The 21,497-nt window shown below is 47.0% G+C and overlaps 1 protein-coding gene across 1 annotated transcript; it reads right to left on the bottom strand.

The window, feature by feature from the left end:
• Positions 1-454: 454 nt before the first annotated feature.
• On the bottom strand, positions 455-12,324 carry dynlt3 (dynein light chain Tctex-type 3). Its single transcript, XM_072513892.1, has 5 exons — positions 12,202-12,324; positions 9,610-9,651; positions 8,661-8,784; positions 6,597-6,674; positions 455-5,961 (listed from the first exon to the last, which is right to left on the bottom strand). Exons 1-5 carry the CDS (start codon positions 12,226-12,228, stop codon positions 5,885-5,887), a joined length of 348 nt encoding a protein of 115 aa, XP_072369993.1. The 5' UTR covers positions 12,229-12,324; the 3' UTR covers positions 455-5,884.
• Between the last annotated feature and the right edge of the window lie 9,173 nt (positions 12,325-21,497).

Below are 21,497 nucleotides of genomic sequence, written 5' to 3'. Positions count from 1 at the left end.
TTTCTTGGATAATAAGAAATACTGTTCCTTGTGAACCTTGACATTTAAATAGTGGGTCATTTGGTTATTTTGGTTTGCAGCTTCCCCATGAGATATTTGCAAAATATGTCAATGCTAAAAATTTCAGTATACAGTTGCTTCAGTGCCAGGGACCCGGGCTCAATTCCCGGCTTGGGTCACTATCTGCACCGATTTCCTCCGGGTGCTCTGGCTTCCTCCCAAAGCCCCGAAAGACATGCTTGTTAGGTGAATTGGACATTCTGAATTCTCCCAGTGCTGTAGTGTGATGACTAGTGGATTTTCACAGTAACTTCATCGCAGTGTTAATGTAAGCCTACTTGTGACAATAAAGATATTAAAATTATCTCTACCAAACTGCCCCCTGGTGGGCGCACCCACTCTCATATCTGTCATTTCTCAAAACTTGCATATAAAGTAATGTTTACACCATATATTTAAGTTTTTCTTTAAATAGCCTCTTTTAATGTTTGAAACATGATCGACCTTACAAAGCATTAGAGGAAAACATTAAAAGCATTAATAGTCATATCCAGAAAATCAAAGTCTGAAAATGAGTTATTAGCAAGCAGGGTACAAGATAGTACCTCATGAAAAGGAAATGGCAAGGAGGGTGATTGCTCAGCAGACACACAGGGAAGGTTATTATACTGTAAGGAACCTGGTAGTGCAGACTTCAAGAGTTCTATGTACCAGGTGGATGATGGAAGATTACAGACACTTATAACAATAACTTACATTACATCTCTGCATATCCATTTCAACACAGAACACATTCAAACTACAACTTCAGTTGAAAGCCTTACTCTAATCATATCTTCCACCTCACAGCACTGTAATGCAAACAAGACCATTTCTTGACATCCAAGATGAGTTTCAGGTTGGCTGTCATCGACATGTTATAAATTGACAGCACTGTTTTATGACATTGAGCAGTGTCATGTTATGCAGTACCACAGTAGGGATGTGTAGAAATATGGTAACTGAACTGTAGGTGCTCCCTGTTCACACCCCCAATGGGAATAACTCACATTACAACACTATATAGATGTCTCTTGATTTGTTTTCTTTGACAGCAAAGTAACTATCATATCATCAAAGTATGAAAGGAAACATTTTTTGGAAAAGTGTCAAAAATTACTGAAAACTTACTCTGGCCGCATGTTCTCAGTGTTTGGGAAAATAAGCATCTAAATTAATTGTCTAATGTAGTTCAAGATAATTCCCCTCATTGATGGGCCAAAATTATTTTTGTAGAGTGAACAACTGGACTGCTAATAAGTATCACCACTCAGATTTGTGGACATACTATCAGGAGGGTACAAATCCATTGTAACCCAATATTGGTACATCAAAGGCTATCTAGATGAAGGGCCTGAAGCCAAATCTTGCTCTAAAAGACACAGCATCATCAGAATTAGATCACATGGCGCACAAGAGCATAATTTAAAAAATTGTGTTAAAATGTAAGTAAAGTCGCCATAGTCCCAGATAAGATTAGGCTGCTTTCCCCCTCGAGGGGGAGAGCTGGCTGGTGGTGGTCTAACCTGAAGATCACCGCACCTCACGCAAGGGCAAGGTTGAGAAAGGGGGACCTTCATGAATAACCTTAGCCGGTATGGGAATTGAACCCCCACTGTTGGCCTGACTTTGCATCACAAACTAGCTGTTCAGCCAACTGAGCTAAACCAGCTGTACATTAAAAATGTAAAGCAGGAAAAATCATGGAAGTTAAAACATAGACGTTTGTGTAACAACTACAATGAGGCCTTAATTGTATAGGTTACAATTTATTTGAGAAATAGTCTACTTACAAGGGCAAAATATAACAGTAGTATTTTCTGTCAATGGGTGGTACAACAAGAACATCAATAGGCAGTACCAAGAAATTGAGGGATGTTGGTTGAACACTTTATACTTTGGTTCTATTTAAGTCCCATCCTCTGCTCTGACAGAAAGCATCAGACCTGCCATTGATGCCACCCGTTAGGTGAGGGAAGGAAATATTGGCGGAAGTGGTGGTCAAACTGCTCTTGCATGTTTTATGTCAGTTGAAGCTAGCACAAGTAAAGGACACTTCCCACAGGTGCATATCCCTCAAAAGCCTTTATTAGAAGCAAAAGAAATGCTTCTTAGTTATCAAAAAACACGAGGAAGATGTTGCTAACTAATCATTCAACAGTACAGATTAAGCTTACTGTTTTGTTATCCAGGCAAATTACTTCCTTTCGTAAAGACTACATTTTATAATGGAATGCAAAGATCCCTGATGATAAAGTTATCGAACAATTGTGGTCTTCAATTTTAAAAAAATTATCAAAGTAACTTCTAGTTTCAAAGAATGACATGAATCCAGAGATCAGGTAATAACTTGTAACCTATTCCTGACAATTATTCCTCATATCATTATCACCGAGTATCACTATCCTTAGCAGCATTGCGTAAACAAAACTCAAATGGAAATGGGCCAGAGTGTCTGAGTGTCACTAAGAATGAGTAAGAGGCCATGAGCGATGTGTGTTTCAGAGGCAGTGCATCAGCAGGAGGGTTACAGCAAATCAGACATATCCACTTGAGCATTTTAAAAAATAAAAAATCCAAGCTTTTAATGTTCTTGGTGATATTTAAATTTGGCCATACAACACAGTAAAAGCAGTTATGGTGTACTTTTGTAAGTTCATGAAGAGATTTGTAAAATTTTTGAAGTAGGGTACAAGGATTCCCAATGGCTACGGTAAACATCTGAGTGCATTTACGCCAATGAGCAACTATTAACGAACCGTTGAAATCGGTGCTAATTTGTGTGGCTGGAAGAGCAATACATGTTCAATTATCGTATTTACATAAACAAAATAACTGAGAATACATGGATACAAATCAATGTTTATACGGTACTTTATGGCTTAATCAGTAAACAGATGCAGGAAAAGGAAACTAATTGACTGATGTCACTGTGGTTTGGGGGGTTACCACACGTAAGGGCATCTATGGAAAATCAAGAAATTATTCCTTACCCAATAGTATTGAGAAGCAATTTTCTAGATTTTGCTATTATTCACAAGTCGGTACTTAATTACAACCCAACATAGCCTCTAAATTGACTTTACATTTTATTTTAGACCGAAGGATTTCACCAATGTATTACTTAAGGCCTTTATATTCACATTGTAACTGTTCCAGCCTCTGCTTCAGGCCGCATGTTTCCATCAGTGATTGAGATTAAGACATTTCTGATGGGTTAAGAGAATACCCAAATGGGCAGCACGGTGGTGCAGTGGTTAGTGCTGCTGCCTCACGGCGCCTAGGTCCCAGGTTCGATCCGTTCGTGTGGAGTTTGCACATTCTCCCCGTGTTTGCGTAGGTTTCGCCCCCACGACCCAAAGATGGACAGAGTAGGAGGATTGGCCACGTTAAATTGCCCCTTAATTGGAAAAAATGAATTGGGTAATCTAAATTTAAAAAATAATACCCATATAATAGCATTGTGTAGCTGAAAATAATTTATGGATTCATGGAAATTAGAAAATGGCAAAAGTAAACATATGCCGTTTTATTCATTCTACAATAGGTCACTTCACTGATTATATTTAAGAATCAAAATTACTGTTCTTTCACAATTCCTATTTCTGCTATTTTAATGGTGGAAGTAAAATAATTTTTACTAATTTCTAGCATTTGGCCAGGGGTTTTAACAGGGGTTAAGCTCCAAACCCCAAAAAAGCACAATATAAATCCCAGTCAGCCATGGCTCACAGTTAGTTGTGGATTCAAGACCCACTCCAGAAATCAGTTTCAGTACTGAGGGAGTGCTGCATTGTTTGAGATACTGTCTTTTGAATAAGACATTAAAGTGAGGTCTTGTCTTTCCCTCAGTGGCGGCAAAACATCCTAAAAAGGTTTAAGAGTAAAACCGTTATCCCCACTATTCTGTCCAATATATATTCTCAATCAAAATTACTGAAAAGAGATCAACTGATGATTATTAAACTTAGCTGCTGTGTTTCCTACATTTCAACTACGATGACACTTCAAAAATTACTTCATTGACTGTCAAGGCCCTTGGGATATCCTGAAGCCATGAAAGATGCTATATAAATACTAGTCTTTCCTTTCTTTCAGGCTACTACGGAAACTACCTTTTATATATTTGTATGTGATTGCTTGTAGCTACCAACCTTCTGATCAGTTTTAACAAATCTAAATCAACACATGAGCAAGAAGTGATCCTCTTATTTAGCCAGCTTTCCCTGACGTAATTCCTCACTAAAGCTATGTCTACAGGCACCAACCATTAAAAGTGAAAACAGAACTAAATTACAATAGTTTTCACGTTAAATCTTTTCAGCTCTGAAATAACTTCTCACATATACACATCTCCTTTCAAACAATTCATGTTTACAAAATGAGTTGCATAAAAAAGGTCCAATTTTGAATACAAAACTTTGTTTTTCCCCTCATCCAAATAGGTCTATGCTCCTTAATCTGTTTAATATAATTTTACCGAATTCCATTCTTGCAGGTGCTAAGCAAAGACAAACCCTTTCTATTTTTTTTTTTAAAACAAAAAACTTTCAACACCTAGTTTTAAAGCAATAGCTTTCTTTTAAAAAGGCTTCATCTCTCTGTATCAAAGAATAACTTATTTTATAATTTAGTGCAGGAAACTACTGAACTGATATAGTGATCAAAACGCTGCTTTTATCTTTTATTTTACTGAAGTGAAAACCCGGTCTCTACTTGATGGTTGGTATACAAGTCCTGAAACTTGCTTGGTGATACATTATAATGGATTACACAAAGCAGCACAACTCCTAATAGCTGGAAGAAAATGTTTTATATACATATATACCGGGTAGTGTGAAGCATTTCCAACTCTTTACATTAATGTCAAAAGGCAATATCCTGCTTTCAAGTCAACACTTCAGTGCAGTGCTCTCGAAGTCTACGTTAGTCAATTGTTATATTAAGAAAGAAGTTAAAGCATCAATGATGCAACTCTCACACCAGGCAGCAATTATAATGGCCCAATTCATATAAAGATGTAATTCAATGATTCAGACACTGTATTCAACCTCATCGTATTTTTAGGTACTTAATCAATTCTCACTACAAGTTTCAATTTGTCAACATAGCCAAAACATTCAGAACTTTGAATCCAATACACTGCAATGTTGTCAAACAACATAAACAAAACCATATCAGCAATTTATAAATTTCTAGGTTTAACATGATAATCTCTCCAACTTCAAAACAGAAATGGATCATTTTATTCAAAAGTTTTTCTTCTGGAAACTTACTTCCAAATCAGAAGTACATGATTTGGAAAATAAGGTTCATTTCACTGTAGTTTTCAAATAATCTAGGAAATAGATTGTCTGATTCAGTCAAACGTACAATAATAAAGTGTTGACGGTCAGCTGACTAAACAGTGAAACCATACAAGGAGTTATTATAACTGGTCAGTTCTCCATTAGAATACACTAATATCTAAAACAATTCAATCCAATCTTCAAAATGGCAAATAATTAAGAAAGCGAGTGATATTTTTGTTGATTAAATCTGCACCATGGATACTGAAATTCCCAACTTAATAGTGCGGTGAAGGAGGAAGCAAAAACCAGTCCCATGTGATAACCAATTTGGATGTTTAAAAGGAAGGCAGGAGTTCATTTCTAACAGCATGACTTAAGCAAGGTATTGCCTGTTAGGCCTGTTAGGAATGGATTACAGCTTTCTAACACTTGCTCAAATGTATGCTAGTATGCCTTATCCACGAACAATGCATGCTCGTCCTAAAATCTCTCTTATGTACACATTTTGAGAGTTGGTGCTTAGGAATGGCTATGCACACAAGAGCGTCTGTACATCACAGCATAATGCTGACAGCAAACACACTTATGACGCAATACATGGTCCTGTTTTCCCATCTCACAGTACAGCTTCCTGCAAAATGAAAAAAAGATGTATTAATAAAAACAGAATAATGCAGATAAATACATTACAGTTTACACCACCACAGATTATATCTCAAGTGAAACTGCATTAACAAATACAAGCCAATCATACCAATTCATTTTTGAGCTGATGCCCAGAAAAGATGCATGCTAAACTTGCTTTTGAAATGCAGTAGTCAATTAAGTTGGATAAGGTGCCTGTTAATTCCTCAATGATCTGCTACAACATATACGGCTTATTATGTCTAACCAATCACGCATATCTACTTGGGCATGATAATTGTTGTTCAGTCTTAGCAAATTTATACTATTTTCACCTCTGCAGACACAAGAAAAATTACTGTCACACCAAAGTAAAATGCCGCAAGGTTTCTCTTGACAATCATCTATTTCCATCAAACCATTTAAATTAATTATCTTCTGCTGTCAGTTGCGCACAATTTCATAATTTAGTATTCAAGACGACTTTCAGCAATTGGAAATGATCAGTTAACTGATGAAAATGATAAATATTTCTATGAAATACGTGTGCTATCTTTGATTAAGGCACCAATTTTTTTCTTGCATCCTCTAGCAATAGGCATTTTTGCGACAAATGTTAAATGTTAAGACAGAAAGGCTTACCATCAGTGCTGCTGTCCCAGTAACATGAACTTGCTGTGTGAAGACCAGCTCCACTTTTCTGCATTATTGCACAGGTCACTAGAATTAACAAAACATTGTAATTTCAGTGGCATAATTATGAGAACATTTTCCAGAGCGGCCAACATGCAAAATTATCTAAGAGCTAGTACATTGTTCAGTCGCCACAGTGGATACAGTGTGGAGATTTCTTGTTTATAATATTATATTCTAATAGGTACACTGACATGTATTTATTGCCCATCCTTGGTCACCCTCCAAACGTGGTTGCGGATCTGCTTGGCATTTGTTTGATATGGAATGGCTTGCTAGGTCACCAGTGGAGTCAACCATGCTGGTATAAGACTGGAGTCACATATAGATCAGAATGGGTAAGAACAGTAGATATCCTTCCAAAAGGACATTAGTGGAACAATTTGGTTTTAATACTAATCCAATAACTTCATGGTCACTTTAACTCTTCCAGCTGGCTATCTCCAGTTTTGTTGTAGTGAATTCAAATTTACAAACTGCTCTGGTTTTCAAGCAGTTTCTGGATTACTAGTTAGTAATTTAACCACGATACTACTATACCTAATTGATGTGGAGATGCCGGCGTTGGACTGGGGTGAGCACAGTAACTGCCGGCTCAAAGTGGCGAGGATCTCCAGGAAGATCGCGCATATAGACACTGACATTAAGTTTCGACATTCACCTGAGGAAGGAGCAGTGCTCCGAAAGCTAGTGACATCGAAACAAACCTGTTGGACTTTAACCTGGTGTTGTAAGACTTCTTACATACCCAATTGAGTTCAGGTGCATTTAAACCAATTATCAAATTGTTACTCAAAGAAGCATTTAGAATTAATCTCTGGAAGCAGGGGTCACAGAAAACGTAACCTATATCCATCAGCATACTATCAAAATAATATTCCAGAGGAGCCTCAAACGTAAGGTATTCCTCAATATCATGGTATCCCTGTGGTCAACATGTTTAATTTACTCATCCATACATTAGCAACTTTATTTCTGAATCCCCCACTTATTGTAGCAACTGTCCTTTTCATGCATTCATTTTCTTCAAAGCAACCTCAGCATACAAAAACATACAACAATGTGCAGGTAATTTATAGAAGAACATTTACTCTTACATGACATTTCCAATTGCAATGTAGACAGTAACCAATGAATGGGTGGCATCAGAAAATCTAGGCCATTTGTTGTCCAGATAAAGTTATGCACTGAACTCAAAGTCCATGTTTCACACCAAGTGGATCACAAAAAAGTCTGAAACAAATCTTTTCACACTGGATAACCATTATAAAACTGTAGGAAGTTTATGTGAACCATAAAAGACTAGTAAAAACTCTCAATTTTACGATTCTTTCTTAAGCAACCCTTTAGAAAACTATATTAAGCAGGTTCAATGTTAGACAAATATATCAGTCTACCTTTCATTTAACTCATCAGCTGCAAATTCTACCTTGCTACAAAAAAAATAAAATGTATTGCTGAACAGAGATGAATTAACATGGATTCCACATTAACATGATAGAAGCACCCTGAATGAATACACCCCAGTACATGCCTCTGAATATCTACTTACTCAAAAGATCAATTGTCAAACCTTTGGGAATGTTATTTAATGCTCATATCTCAAATTGTTCTTACAGAAAGTTTCCCCAAACATACATTTTTTAAAAAAATTTAAAGTCAAATAATACTTAAGAATAATAATCGCTTATTGTCACAAGTAGACTTCAATGAAGTTACTGTGAAAAGCCCCTAGTCGCCACATTCCAGCACCTCTTCGGGGAGGCCAGTACGGGAATTGCATTGTAAGCCAGCTATTTAGCCCTGTGCTAAACCAGCCCCTACTTGGCAAGAATGAGATAATGGTGCACATCTCTCTAGAGTTAAAGGGTCAGCCTCACACTGTACGAAGACACACATATTCTGCATCTTTACTTGATCTTGAAGTAGAGGATAAAGTCTACAAATTTCACCAGCTTAATAACAATATATGCCCCATGATGTAGTCTTTTTACTTTATTACAGGATACTCACCAATGTATTTAAATGGTTTTCCCATTTTAACCAAATGCATCAGGGATTGTTCAACTACAGCAGCAGTCCATTGGTTGATCTTGCTGTGATTATAATCAATCCCTCCGATAATAGAGTCAACGCACTGAAAATGAACCACTGAAATTAACTGCACATTTATGGTTTAAAGACTTCTGCTAATATGCTTTATGTACGGTTGTAAATATTGGGTCATTTAACATAAAATAAAGAACAGAAAGATTTTCCACTTGGGCAAGATTAAATTTCAAGGAGAAAGGAAGCAAAACAAGGACAGATTATCATAAAACGGATACAATAAGAAAAGCCGTTAAAGACATCTTCAATCAACTATCTAGGAAGACAGTACTGTTCATATAACATCACTCCCAACACTTATCCCATCAAAGTATCCAACCATTCCCAACAATGATTCCAGAGTTTTTATCTTCAACGTACCCAGAAATCCATTCACATGTTCTCCAGGTACAATGATCAAAAACTGACAAATGCGAAATTACCTTTCTAATGATTTGAGCCTATTCCATCTTGTACTAATGGGATTTAATTTGTGATAGTATTTGAAGTATAACTTTTCAGTGCTGCTTAAATAGCAATAAGATGCTCAGGTCCCTAAATAACACATTTTCTTCTACGGAGATAGGGCCTCTGTTAAATGTGCTGAAACCAAAATGTTCATCCCTCCAATACACAAAAAAAAATTAGGGATAACCTTGAAAGGACTAGTTGCACCCATCTTATTCAACAAAATAAAATGCTCATCTGAATATAGGTTCACTGTCAAATAAATCATTATTTACAGAGACCTCTCATAGTCTGATATACATTAGCCTCAGCACCAGACGTTGGTTACCGAATAGTTTGTTTTAATTCACTTATTTTAATGCAACCACTTGCACATATATAGTAAACACAACCTTCCCATACTTACCTCTTTGATAATATTACTGGCTTCATCTGCACTGAAGACAACCTGCAAACAAGCAACATAATTCAGCAATATATCTGACATTAGAAAAGTTACACATTGCTGGCAACATAAATGATCTAAATCAGATTAAACATGATGTAATTACAGCATTTTGAAAATACAGAATCAGAGTAGGGAGGAACAAAAATAGAGGAAGAGTTGAGGGAGGGAGAGAAGGGATCTCGAGGAAGGTTTATTGGAAATTGTGGAAGGTATCAGGTCATGGAAGAATTGTGGGATGGGGGGGGGACATGGGGGCTATTGCGGAGGTGAGGGGGGCATGGGTGGCATTGCAGGTGAGGGGGACCTGGGTGGCAATGCAGATGAGGGGGGGTCCTGGGTGACAATGCAGGTGAGGAGAGGCTTTGGTGGCATTGCAGGCAAGGGAGGACATGGGGGCATTGCAGGGGTGAGGGGAGGACATGGGGCAGGGACTTTTTGGGGTTTGGTGTATTAAGCTGAGGCGTATTGGGGTGCAGGTGTATTGAGGAGGTATGGGTTGGAATATTAGGTGTTGGTTTGAGTGGGGCTATATTGGGCAGTATTAGCAGGAGGTACAGGTGTATTGGGATGTGGAGATATTGGGGTGAGGAACTATTGATGGCGTGGGCTATTGGAGGGTGGTGGTGAGGCCAAGGGTTATTGGGGTAGAGTTATTGGGACTGAGGGTGGTGAGATAGAGGGGTGTTGGGGTGTAGAGCTTTAGAGAGATATTGGGATAGAGGTATATTGGGAGGGACAGCGGTATTGGGGTGACGTGGGGGCTGGGCCATGGATGGGTCGCGGGGCGGTGGGGGCTGGGGTATCGGGAAGGGTATTGCGGGATGGGGTATTGCAGGGGGGGTATTGGTGGTTGGGGTATAGAGGAGTGGGGTGTCAGGAGGGATATTTGGGGGTATCAGGAGTATTGTGGGGGGTATTGGGTGGGGTATCAGGAGGGGTATTGCAGGATGGGGTATTGGGGGGGTGGGGTATTGGGGGCTGAGGTAGCGGGAGGGGCATTTGGGGGTATCGGGAGGGGTATTGCTGGGTGGGGTATTGGCAGGCTGGGGTTTCGGGAGGGGCATTTGGGGGGTACTGTGGGGTGGGGTATTGAGGTGTGGGGTATCGGGAGGAGTATTTGGGGGTATCGGGAGGAGTATTTGGGGGGTATCGGGAGGAGTATTGGGGGGTTATCGGGAGGAGTATTTGGGGGGTTATCGGGAGGAGTATTTGGAGGGTTATCGGGAGGAATATTTGGGGGGTTATCGGGAGGAGTATTTGGGGGGTATCAGGAGGAGTATTTGGGGGGCATCGGGAGGGGCATTTGGGGGTATCTGGAGGGGCATTTGGGGGTATCAGGAGGGGCATTTGGGGGTATTGTGCGGTGGGGTATTAGGATGTGGTGTATTGAGGTGTGGGGAATCGGGAGGAGTATTTGAGGGGGTATCAGGAGGGGTATTGCATTGGTGGGGTATAGAGGGGTGGAGTATCAGGAGGGATATTTGGGGTATCAGGAGTATTGTGGGGGATATCAGGAGGGATATTGCAGGATGGGGTATTGGGGGACTGAGGTATCGGGGGACTGAGGTATCGGGAGGGGCATTTGGGGGTATAGGGAGGGGTATTGCGGGGTGGGGTATCGGGAGCGGCATTGGGGGGGTATGGTGGGGTGGGGTATTGTGGTGTGGGGTATGGGGAGGAGTATTTGGGGGGTATCGGGGAGGGGTATTTGGGGGATATTGTGGGGTGGGGTATGGGGAGGAGTATTTGGGGGTATGGGGAGGAGTATTTGGGGGTATCAGGGAGGGGTATTTGGGGGGTATTGTGGGGTGGGGTATGGGGGGGTAATTGTGGTGTGGGGTATGGGGAGAAGTATTTGGGGGGCATCGGGGAGGGGTATTTGGGGGGTATTGTGGGGTGGGGTATGGGGAGGGGTATTTGGGGGGTATTGTGGGGTGGGGTATTGAGGTGTGGTGTATTGGGAGGAGTATTTGGGGGGTATCGGGGAGGGGTATTACGGGGTGGGGTATCAGGAGCGGCATTGGGTGGGGTATGGGGAGGGGTATTTGGGGGGTATTGTGGGGAGGGGTATTTGGGGGGTATTGTGGGGAGGGGTATTTGGGGGGTATTGTGGGGTGGGGTATGGGGGGTATTGTGGGGTGGGGTATGGGGAGGGGTATTTGGGGGGTGTTGTGGGGTGGGGTATTGAGGTGTGGTGTATTGGGAGGAGTATTTGGGGGGTATCGGGGAGGGGTATTACGGGGTGGGGTATCGGGAGCGGCATTGGGTGGGGTATGGGGGGGGTATTGTGGGGTGGGGTATGGGGGGGGTATTGTGGGGTGGGGTATGGGGGGTATGGGGAGGGGTATTTGGGGGAGAGTATCGGGGAGTGAGGACCAGGAGCGGTGGAAACTCTCTCGGTGATTGACGATCGTCTCTCAGCCGCCGCCCTGATGGGGCCGCTCTCGGCTTCAGGCGCATTTCCGACAGCCCGGCCGCAGTGAGGTGACATTCAACCGACCAACAACCCGAGTCAAGTTCCCCATATCATGTCGCCCCCGTAGCGCTCACCTCCTCACTCGACTGATACTCCTCCATCCTCAAGGCTGCTACCTTCACTCAGCCGCCACCGCCGCTCCGCTCTAACTGGCACCTGACGTGAATCCACAGGACGGACAGCTGACGCAAGGCAGCCCGGAGGGCCACACATCGCGCCACCTAGCGGCCGGGAGGTCCGCTCAACGGGAGCCATGCTCACCCCGCCACCTGGAGGCCGGGAGGTTCGCTCACCGGGAGCCATGCTCACCCCGCCACCTGGCGGCCGGGGAGTCCGCTTACCGACAACCACGCTCACCGCGCCAACTGGCGGCGGGAGGTCCACTCAGCAGGAGGTCAGATCACCGCACCGCGTCCGGAGGTTCCTTCCCTCGCCGCCTGGCGGACGACCGGAGAAGAGACTTGGATTTAAAGGCTCTACTATCAAAAGGTTTGCAATTATGGAATTTTCGATAAAAAATAAGACTGAGCCAAACCAGAAAACCTGAGATATAATTTCGCACAATGAAGTAGCTCAAGCTAAATAATATTTTGTCATTGGTCAAACCACATTCAAATTTAGTCCCTCTCATATGGTGGGTGATAGTCCTTGTGAAAGAAATCCCGAGGAGAGCTACCAACAGGATGAAGTCCAACACGATTCTACCATAAAGAACTTTTTCCCCTCACCCCAGGATTCCACAGGGACCGCTCGCTCCGTGCACCCTGGTCCACTCCTCCATCACGCCCAACTCCCATTCCCTTCCCATGGCACCTTCTCTTGCAATCACAGAAGGTGCAACATCTGTCCCTTTACCTCCGCCCTGCTCACCGCTCAATGCCCCAAACACTCCTTTCAGAATTTGACTTGCATTTCCTTTAATTTGGTCTGTTGTATTTGCCGCTCCCAGTGCTGTCTCCTCTACATTGGGAAGATTATACGCAGACTAGGTGAACGCTTTGTGGAACATCTTGGTGCAGTCAGCAAGCATGACCCCCCCCCCCCCCAAAACCTGCCAGTTGCTTGCCTTTTGAACTCAGCACCTTGCTCTCAAGCCAGCATGCCTGACTTGCCCAACTACAATGCTCTAGTGAAGCCCACTGCATGTTGGAGGAGAAGCATCTCATCTTCCAGCAGGGGCTGGTTTAGCACAGTTGGCTAAACAGTTGACGTGTAATGCAGAACAGGCAACAGCGTGGGTTCAATTCCCGTACCGGCCTCCCCGAACAGTAGCCTGAATGTGGCGACTAGGGGCTTTTCACAGTAACTTCATTGAAGCCTACTTGTGACAATAAACAATTATTTTTTTCTTTTGATTAGGCTGTTACAGCCCTCAGGACTCAACATTAGTTCAACAACTTTAGACTGTGACTTTTCTACTCCATCTGAAACCCTTATTTAAATATACTACGCCTCCCCCTCTGTACCACATCAGGCCATCTGTTTTTTGTTCCTAAAGTTGCTAGTCTCGCACAGCTACAGTCAGTTACATATATATTTATGTAGATATGTTAATAATCTTTATTGTCACACGTAGGCATACATTAACACTGCAATGAAGTCACTGTGAAAATCCCCTAGTCGCCACATTCCAGCGCCTGTTCGTGTACACAGAGGGAGAATTCAGTATGTCCAATTCACCTAACCCACACATCTTTCAGGACTGTGGGAGGAAACCAGAGCACCCGGAGGAAACCCACGCAGACACAGGGAGAACATGCAGACTCCGCACAGACAGTGACCCAGCCGGGAATCGAACCTGGGACCCTGGCACTGTGAAGCCATAATGCTAACCACTCTGCTACCGTGCTCCCACCTATGCTACTGTGCTGCCCACGGTATCTAACACGTTTATCTAACACATTTCATCCTCTCTTTAGTTCTGATGAAGAGCCAAATGGGTTTGAAATGTCAACTCTCTTTTCTCTCCTTCCAGATAGAACATAGAACATTACAGCGCAGTACAGGCCCTTCGGCCCTCGATGATGCGCCGACCTATGAAACCACTCTAAAGCCCATCTACACTATTCCCTTATCGTCCATATGTCTATCCAATGACCATTTGAATGCCTTTAGTGTTGGCGAGTCCACTACTGTTGCAGGCAGGGCATTCCACGCCCTTACTACTCTCTGACTAAAGAACCTACCTCTGACATCTGTCTTATATCAATCTCCCCTCAATTTAAAGCTATGTCCCCTCATGCTGGACATCACCATCCGAGGAAAAAGGTTCTCACTGTCCACCCTATCCAATCCTCTGATCATCTTGTATGCCTCAATTAAGTCACCTCTTAACCTTCTTCTCTCTAACGAAAACAGCCTCAAGTCCCTCAGCCTTTCCTCATAGGATCTTCCCTCCATACCAGGCAACATTCTGGTAAATCTCCTCTGCACCCTTTCCAATGCTTCCACATCCTTCCAATAATGTGGCGACCAGAATTGCACGCAATACTCCAAATGCAGCCGCACCAGAGTTTTGTACAGCTGCAACATGACCTCGTGGCTCCGAAACTCAATCCCTCTACCAATAAAAGCTAACACACCGTACGCCTTCTTAACAACCCTCTCAACCTGGGTGGCCACTTTCAGGGATCTATGTACATGGACACTGAGATCTCTCTGCTCATCCACGCTGCCAAGAATCTTACCATTAGCGCAGTACTCTGTCTTCCTGTTATTCCTTCCAAAATGAATCACCTCACACTTTCCTGCATTAAACTCCATTTGCCACTTCTCAGCCCAGCGCTGCAGCTTATTTATGTCCCTCTGTAACTTGTAACCTCCTTCCGCACTGTCCACAACTCCACCGACTTTAGTGTCATCTGCAAATTTACTCACCCATCCTTCTACGCCCTCCAGGTCATTTATAAAAATGACAAACAGCAGTGGCCCCAAAACAGATCCTTGTGGTACACCACTAGTAACTGGACTCCAGTCTGAACATTTCCCATCAACCACCACCCTTTGTCTTCTTCCAGCTAGCCAATTTCTGATCCAAACTGCTAAATCACCCTGAATCCCATGCCTCCTTATTTTCTGTAATAGCCTACCGTGGGGAACCTTATCAAACGCTTTACTGAAATCCATATACACCACATCAACTGCTTTACCCTCATGCACCTGTTTGGTCACCTTCTCAAAGTACTCAATAAGGTTTGTGAGGCACGACCTACCCTTCACAAAACCGTGTTGACTATCTCTACTCAAATCATTCCTTTCCAGATGATTATACATCCTGGGCGCGATTCTCCACTCCCACGACTAAGTGCCCACGCCATCGCGAACGCCGTCGAGGTTCACAACGGCGCGAAACAGCCCCGATCTCGACCGATTCAGGGCCAAAAAAGGGGCTAGGATCGGGGCCGCGAGAAACTTGGGGGGCGTGTCGCCAAAGCAGCATCATCAGCGTCCGCCGGGCATTGGCGCCGCGTAAAAGCGGCGCCGCTTAAATGACACGGCTGGCGCCGCGTAACTGGCGTGACTGGGGGACTTCCGGGTGCGGCTATGCAGAGCTAAGTCCCGCTTGGAACGGACTTTTGGGCTCTTTATAGGGCCCCCAACGGCATTTTTCCGACATTGCCCGGTGTGGGAAGAAGACTGCAACATTCCCCCGACAGTGTCCCCCAGGAATGGTATGTCTCTAGGTTACCAGACCCGGCAGAAACAGTAAAAGATTTGGCTGGAGCTGCAGGAAAGGCAAAAGCCTCTTCCAGCATGCAGGCGGGGGAAGGGCAAGCTTAAAGGCTTCAAGCTGACTTGAGGGCCTTTATTAAAGGTGAATTCTAGCAGCAGAGGGAACAACTGTGAAACGATCTCACCAAGGCCATTGAAGAAGCGGGGAGGAGGCTTCCGGTGGCGGCCAGGGAGGAGTAGGTCGCGCATTCGGCAGCTCCCGTCTGGAACGGACTCTCAGACCTTTTTCAGGAGTTTCCACAGACTTTTGGGGGCAGATTGGTGAAGCGAACACTGCCAAAAGGATTCCCTCTCGAGACTTCCGGTTGCGGCTATGCAGAGCTAAGTCGCACATTCGGCGGCTCCCGCAAAAACGGACTTTTGAGCTCTTTTCAGGGCCCCCAAGGGCACTTTTTTGACGTTTCCCGGTGTGGGCAGGAATTAATAATAGCTCCCCATCAGTATATGCCTTTAACTAGGAGTGGGGCGACAAAAAAGGTGGTAGTGGACCCGAAGAAGGGAGGGAAGGACAAAATGGCAGTGGGCGAAGACCAGGCAGCGTGGAGGCAGTGGGCGGAGGAGCAACAGGAGAGTATCCAGCGCTGCCCCAGAGAGATTAAAACGACCCTGCTAGAGCCGATGAAGGCTTCTATTGATAAGCTGCTGGAGACACAGACGGCCCAGGGGGTGGCGATCCGAGAGGCTCAACAAAAGATCTCTGACAATGAGGCCGAGATCTTAGGCCTGGCGGTAAAGGTGAAGACGCACGAGGCGCTCCACAAGAAATGGCAGGAACAGTTCAAGAGATGGAGAATCGGTCGAGGCGGAAGAATCTGCGGATCCTGGGCCTCCCGGAGGGGCTGGAGGGGTCGGACGTGGGGGCCTATGTGGTCACCATGTTAAACTCACTGATGGGAGCGGGGTCCTTCCAGGGGCCCCTGGAGCTGGAAGGGGCCCATAGAGTGCTGGCGAGGAGGCCCAAGGCTAACGAGCCTCCGCGGGCGGTGCTGGTGCGGTTCCATCGGTTCGTCGATTAGGAGTGTGTGCTCAGGTGGGCCAAGAAGGAGAGGAGCAGCAGGTGGGAGAACGCGGAGGTTCGGATATATCAGGACTGGAGTGCGGAGGTGGCGAAGAGGAGGGCCGGGTACAATCGAGCGAAGGCGGTGCTGCACAGGAAGGGGGTGAAGTTTGGCATGTTGCAGCCGGCGCGACTGTGGGTTACTTACAAGGACCGGCACCATTATTTTGAGTCTCCGGAGGAGGCGTGGGCCTTTGTTCAGACCGAGAAGCTGGACACAGACTGAGGGTCGGGATGGGCGATTGGGGACTGCGGTGGATATGTTATGCCTATTTTTTTGTTCGAGGGGGGGCCTTTGCATTGTTTTGGGTTTTGGGAAGCGAGGATTCCCCTGCAATGTGGGTCTTACAGACCGATTTCCTGCGCTTAGAACGGAAGGGGGAGGGGGAGAGCCTGTGGATGGGGAGCGGGAGAGGAGGGTGTGCCACACACTGGGAGGAGTCACAGGGGAGGCGGGAGTGGCCAGGGTCAACAGGAGTCAGCTGACTTGCGGGAGTGCAATGGGGTGAGTAACCAGCTAGGATGGGTCCTAGCCGGGCAGGCGGGGGGGGTGGGGGTGGGGGGGGGGGGGGGTGGGGGGGGTGGGGGGGGGGGTGGGGGGGGGATCGAGTTGCTGCTGCTAAGTTCAAGGAGGAGCTGGAGCGAGTGGGGTGGGTCAAGACGGGGGTATGCCACTGTGGGGAACGGACTGGGTGTGGGGTACGGGCGCGTGGCTGGCCAAGGAGGGGGCATGGCTAGTCGGCGGGGGAGGGGGGCGGGTAGCCCCTGATCCGGCTGATAACCTGGAATGTAAGGGGACTGAATGGGCCGGTTAAGCGGGCCCGCGTGTTCGCGCACCTGAAGGGGCTCAAGGCGGATGTGGTTATGCTCCAGGAGACACACCTGAAGGTGGCAGACCAGGTGAGACTGAGGAAAGGGTGGGTAGGTCAGATGTTTCACTCGGGGCTAGATGCCAAAAATTGTGGGGTGGCGATCTTGGTGGGAAAGAAGGTGTCATTCGAGGCGTTGAGCATTGTGGCAGATAATGGCGGTAGGTACATAATGGTAAGTGGTAAGTTGCAGGGAGAGAGGGTGGTACTGGTCAATGTGTATGCTCCAAACTGGGACAATGCGGGTTTTATGCGTTGTATGTTGGGTAGGATCCCAGACTTGGAAGTGTGGGGCCTGATAATGGGGGGAGACTTTAACACGGTGTTGGATCCGGCACTGGATCGCTCCAGGTCTTGAACGGATAGGAAGGCGGCGGCGGCTAGAGTGCTGAGGGGGTTTATGGACCAAATGGGAGGGGTGGACCCTTGGAGATTTGCAAGGCCGGGGGCTAGGGAATTTTCATCCTTCTCACATGTCCATAAGGCTTATTCTCGAATCAACTTTGTCATTTTGAGTAGGGCGCTGATAGCGAGAGTAGAGGATACCGAGTATTCGGCAATAGCCATTTCGGACCACGCCCCGCATTGGGTGGACTTGGAGATGGGGGAGGAGAGAGACCAGCGCACACTGTGGCGCTTGGAGGTGGGGCTGTTGGCGGGCGAGGAGGTGGGCGAGCGGGTCCGAGGAAGTATAGAGAGGTACTTGGAGACCAACGACAACGGGGAGGTCCGAGTGGGGATGGTATGGGAGGCACTGAAGGCGATGGTGAGGGGAGAGCTGATCTCCATTAGGGCCCACAAGGAGCGGAGGGAGCGGGGGGAGAGGGAGGGGCTGGTGGGGGAGATGGTGAGGGTAGACAGGAGGTATGCGGAAGAGCCTGGGGAAGGATTGGTGAGGAAGAGGCGCAGCCCCCAGGCCAAATTCGACCTGGTGACCACCAGGAAGGCGGAGGTGCAGTGGAGGAAGGCCCAGGGGGCGGTCTACGAGTTCGGGGAAAAGGCAAGCCGGATGCTGGCACATCAGCTACGGAAGCGGGACGCAGCTAGGGAGATCGGGGGAGTTAAGGACAGGGGAGGGAGCGTGGTGCGGAGTGGGGTTGGCATCAATGGGGTCTTCAGGGACTTCTACGAAGAATTGTACTGATCCGAGCCCCCACGGGAGGAGAGAGGGATGGGCCGTTTCCTGGACCAATTGAGGTTTCCAAAGGTGGAAGAGGGACTGGTGGCGGGACTGGGGCCCCGATTGGGGTGGAGGAGCTGATCAAAGGGATAGGAAGCATACAGGTGGGGAAGGCACCGGGGCCGGACGGTTTCCCGGTCGAGTTCTATGAAAAATATATGGACCTGTTGGGCCCGCTGTTAGTTAGGACCTTTAATGAGGCAAGGGAGGGGGTGGCTTTACCCCCGACGATGTCCCGGGCACTGATCTCCTTGATCCTGAAGCGGGACAAGGATCCCCTGCAATGTGGGTCTTACAGACCGATTTCCTTGCTAAATGTAGATGCCAAGGTGCTGGCGAAGGTCTTAGCCACGAGGATTGAGGATTGTCTGCCGCAGATCATCCATGAAGATCAGACAGGGTTTGTGAAGGGGAGACAGTTGAACGTGAATGTGCGGAGGCTTTTGAACGTTATCATGATGCCGGCGAGGGAGGGGGAGGCGGAGATAGTGGTGGCGATGGAGGCTGAGAAAGCCTTCGATAGGGTAGAGTGGGGGTACCTGTGGGAGGTGCTGAAGAGGTTCGGGTTTGGGGAGGGGGTTGTCAGGTGGGTTATGCTGTTGTATGAGGTCCTGATGGCGAGTGTGGCCACAAATAGGAGGCGGTCCGAGTACTTTTGGTTGCACCGAGGGACGAGACAGGGGTGTCCCCTGTCCCCCCTGCTCTTCGCACTGGCGATTGAATCCCTGGCTATGGCACTGAGAGAGTCAAGGAACTGGAGGGGGTTGGTGCGGGGTGGGGAGGAGCATAGGGTGTCGCTCTATGCGGACGACCTGCTGCTGTATGTGGCGGACCCGGTGGGAGGAATGCCAGAGGTAATGAGGATCCTTAGGGAATTCGGGGACTTTTCAGGGTACAAGCTCAATATGGGGAAGAGCGAGCTGTTCGTAGTTCAGCTAGGGGACCAGGAGAGGGGGATTGGTGAGCTCCCACTAAAAAGGGTGGAGAGGAGCTTCAGATATTTGGGGGTCCAGGTGGCCAGGAGCTGGGGGGCCCTGCATAGGCTTAACTTTACAAGGCTGGTGGAGCAAATGGAGGAGGAGTTCAAGAGGTGGGATGCGTTGCCGCTGTCCTTGGCGGGTAGGGTGCAGTCAATCAAAATGACGGTGCTCCCAAGGTTTTTGTTCCTGTTCCAGTGCCTCCCCGTGTTTATCCCGAAGGCTTTTTTCAGGCGGGTTAACAGGAGTATAATGGGGTTTGTGTGGGCGCGAGGGAGTCCGAGGGTGAGAAGGGTGTTCCTGGAGCGGAGTAGAGATAGGGGGGGGCTGGCGCTGCCCAACCTCTGTGGGTACTACTGGGCCGCCAATGCGCCGATTGTGCGCAAGTGGGTGATGGAGGGGGAGGGGGCTGCATGGAAGAGGCTGGTGACGGCGTCCTGTGTGGGCACGAATCTGGGGGCGCTGGCAACGGCACCGCTGCCGCTCCCTCCAAGGAGGTATACCACGAGCCCGGTGGTGGTGGTGGTGGCCCTTAAAATTTGGGGGCAGTAGAGGCAGCATAGATGGAAGTTGGGGCCTCGGCGTGGACCCCATTACGGGGGAACCATCGGTTCACCCCAGGAAAAACAGGTGGAGGGTTTTCGGGGTGGCACAGGGCAGGGATACGAAAGTTGGGGGACCTGTTTGTGGACAGAAAGATCACTAGCTTGGGTGAGCTGGAGGAGAAGTACGGGCTCCCCCCCGGGGAACATCTTCAGTACTTACAGGTAAGGGCGTTTGCCAGACAGAGGTGGTGGAATTCCCGTGGCTACGGCAACTCACAGTACAGGATAGGGTGCTCTCGGGGGGGTGGATGGGAGTGGGGAAGATCTCGGAAACTTATCAGGTGATGCAGGAGGAGGAGGAGGCCTCAGTGGTGGAGTTGAAAGGTAAGTGGGAGGAGGAGTTGGTAGAGGAGATCGAAGAGGGGACGTGGGCAGATGCCCTAGGGAGGGTGAACTCTTCCTCTTCGTGCGCGAGGCTCAGCCTCATACAGTTTAAGGTGCTGCACAGGGCACACATGACCGGGACAAGATGAGCCGGTTCTTTGGGGGTGAGGACAGGTGTGTTAGGTGCTCAGGGATCCCAGCAAATCACACCCATTTGTTCTGGGCATGCTCAGCGCTGGAGGAATTTTGGAAGAGCGTAGCGAGGACAGTGTCGTGGGTGGTAGGATCCAGGGTCAAACCGGGCTGGGGGCTCGCAATATTTGGGGTGGCAGAGGAGCCGGGAGTGCAGGAGGCGAAAGAGGCCGGAATTCTGGCCTTTGCGTCCCTGGTAGCCCGGCGAAGGATTCTCCTTCAGTGGAAAGATGCGAGGCCCCCAAGCGTGGAACCCTGGATCAGCGATATGGCAGGGTTCATTAAATTGGAGAGGGTGAAATTCGCCTTGAGAGGGTCGGTACAAGGGTTCTTTGGGCGGTGGCAACCATTCTTAGACTTTCTGGCAGAACGATAGACATTGGTCAATGGCAGCCGCAGCTCGGGGGGGGGGGTTACTTTATTTTTGTTTATGT

Source organism: Scyliorhinus torazame, chromosome 8 (genome assembly GCF_047496885.1).
Source record: "Scyliorhinus torazame isolate Kashiwa2021f chromosome 8, sScyTor2.1, whole genome shotgun sequence".
NCBI lineage: Eukaryota > Metazoa > Chordata > Chondrichthyes > Carcharhiniformes > Scyliorhinidae > Scyliorhinus > Scyliorhinus torazame.
The sequence above is the reverse complement of the archived record's forward strand: the minus strand, read 5'-3'. Positions and strand labels throughout refer to the sequence as shown.

Excerpts from the sequence above, each read along its gene's own strand:
- dynlt3 (XM_072513892.1), bottom strand. The coding sequence starts at position 12,228 with ATGGAGGAGTATCAGTCGAGTGAGGAG. Across the intron at positions 9,652-12,201 it reads AGTATCAGTCGAGTGAGGAG|GTTGTCTTCAGTGCAGATGA; the intron begins GTGAGCGCTACG and ends GCTTGTTTGCAG. Across the intron at positions 8,785-9,609 it reads CCAGTAATATTATCAAAGAG|TGCGTTGACTCTATTATCGG; the intron begins GTAAGTATGGGA and ends GTTCATTTTCAG.